General features: G+C 40.4%; 1 protein-coding gene across 3 annotated transcripts in view; it reads right to left on the bottom strand.

The window, feature by feature from the left end:
* Positions 1–1,066: 1,066 nt before the first annotated feature.
* Positions 1,067–2,483, bottom strand: part of LOC105306588 (N-formyl peptide receptor 2) — a 16,584-nt gene continuing 15,167 nt past the window's right edge. For all 3 annotated transcript variants that reach the window (XM_011381660.2, XM_011381661.2, XM_011381659.2), the window contains exon 2: positions 1,067–2,383. In XM_011381660.2, the coding sequence (XP_011379962.1) occupies positions 1,320–2,372 (1,053 nt within the window). In that variant the 5' untranslated portion in view covers positions 2,373–2,383 and the 3' untranslated portion in view covers positions 1,067–1,319. The remainder of the gene's footprint in view (positions 2,384–2,483) is intronic.

Below are 2,483 nucleotides of genomic sequence, written 5' to 3'. Positions count from 1 at the left end.
AGAAGCAATTAGAAACAATTTAAATGTTCATTAATATGTCACTGATTAAATACATTGTCACATCAATCCAATAGAACAGAACACAAGCATTCAAAATCCCAACTCTCAGCTTACATTTTCATTGTGTGAAGGAAACTATACCAAGTACAATAAGTGGTTATACTGTTGTTTCACGCCAATAAATTTAACATTTGGAATGAAGTGGCTGAATTCCTTGAAAGTTAGTTTGCCAAAAGTGACAGGAGAAAAATAGAAAACCTGAATAGTCTAATAGCTATTAAACAAATTGAACTTGCTATTAAAAAGCTTTCCCATGAATCACAGGGATGCAAAGTACAGCATAGGGAATATAGTCAATGATACTGTAATAACTATGTATCTATGTAATAACTATGTATCGTGCAAGGTGGATACTAGACTAATCGGGGCATCACTCTGTAAATTATATAAATGTCTAACCACTAGGTTGTACACTTGAAACTAATATAAAATAATATTGAATGTTGACTCTAAATGAAAAATTAAAATTAAAAAGCCTTCCCATAAAGAAAACCCAAGACCCAATTGGCTTTACTGGTGAATTTCACTAAATAATTATAAAAGACATAACACCAGAGAATAGAATCAGAGGAATCATTTACTAGCTGTTTCTAGGAGGCTGTTATAACTTTAATGTAATACCTGAAACAGACATTAGAGGAAAGTAAAAGAACAGACCTTTCTTTACATAAATGCAGAAATGTATAGTGAGATTGATTATAAATGTATAAAATAAATCATGACAAAGCGTCATGATTCATTCTAGGAATACAAGGGTGATTTAACATTCAAAATTTAATATGATTATGGTGATGTAAATAAAATATAAATACCATACCATCATTTTACTATATGCATGAAATGCACATGATACAATTTAATAGCCATTCATGATTTAAACAGGAAAACCCTTAGTAAACAAGGAATAGGAAACTTCTATGGTCAGCTAAAAAATAACTAAGAAAATTCATACAGCAAGCACTTAATGGTGAAATGCCAAAGTTTTCCCTTTAATATACCGTCTCATTTCAGCTTTACAAATTCCCCATAACTCTGTCTCTTCTCTTCCTAGTGTCTTTTCCAATCTACAATCTCTTCAGGATAGGCTGAGGTACCAAAACCAAAAATGATTCAGTGGTACCCTATGACCATTTCATCTGCCCCAATCAAGGGGCACAAAAATATTTTTTATAATAGTCGCTCAGTATGACCCAGGTAAGTTGAAGTTGCACCGAGGAGGAGGGTAGGACCGTGCAAGCTTAAAAATGTCCCCCAGCCTCTCACATTGCCTGTGGCTCAGCCTCTGTAGAGGACGAGACAGGTTTGGTTGTTGTGTCACTGGATGGGGCTGAGTCCTCGGTCAGGGCCCTCTCCAGACTGGCGGGCAGAGAGTGGATCAGTCTCTTTCGGAAGTCTTGGCCAACGAAGACGTAGAGCACTGGGTTGAGGCAGCTGTTGAAGAAGGCCAGGGATCTCACTGGGTTAAGCAAGATATCAAGAATTGGGTACTTACGCTCAAACAGCTTTCTGATCCAAATTGTTCTCAGAAGGGCAATCAGTTGAAAGGGGAACCAACAAATGAAGAACGAAACCACGACAGCAGTGAGGACTCGTAAGGGACGGCTGGTATCCATTGTGTCTTTCTTGCGGATCTTGGCAGCTATGAGCCCATAGCAAATAGCGACAATGGACATTGGCGTAGTGAAGCCAATGACAAACCGGATGATCCCTCTGGCTGTCAATATGGTGACAGCAGCCTCCATCCTCTCTGTCTGGTTGGCACCCCACGGTGCAAAGTTGAAAGTACAGTATGTATTCCCTCGTCCGTCATTTACTATACCCATGAAGATAAAAATTTGTGACGTAAGGACTAGTGCAAGGATCCAGGGTACAAGAATCACTTTTCTAGCCAGACTAACTGTGCGGTGATTCTGGGCCCAGACTGGATGCAGGACACAGATACTGCGGTCCAGAGCAATGAATGCAATGAGGAAGACACTTCCAAACAAGTTTATGTCCACTACGATGTTAATAAACTTGCATAGGAACCAGCCAAATGGCCATTTTTCATTCATTGCCGTTGAGACCATGAGGAATGGCAGAGTGGAAGTGAATGAGAAGTCAGCTAAAGCCAGATTCAGGTAACACAAGGTGGTGACCGTGCGTGCCATCCGGAATCCAGCCACCCAGATGACAAGGCCATTGCCCAATATGCCAAGGACAAAGGTGACCCCAAGCACCACCAAGGAGGAGATCCGAAGAGCATTGAAGACAGGAGACTCACGGACATTCTCTTTCGATTCATTCACAAAGATGGAGAAATTGCTCTCCATCGTGTCCACACCTGAAACATTTCAAAAATGGCCCTTTCAGAGCTGTGAAACCACCTGACAACCTCCTATTCAGACCAACATCAACTTGCACTCTAGCTCCCCTCCAAACTC

Source organism: Pteropus vampyrus, unplaced genomic scaffold, assembly GCF_000151845.1.
Source record: "Pteropus vampyrus isolate Shadow unplaced genomic scaffold, Pvam_2.0 Scaffold448, whole genome shotgun sequence".
NCBI lineage: Eukaryota > Metazoa > Chordata > Mammalia > Chiroptera > Pteropodidae > Pteropus > Pteropus vampyrus.
This window is presented reverse-complemented; position numbering and strand designations above follow the sequence as displayed.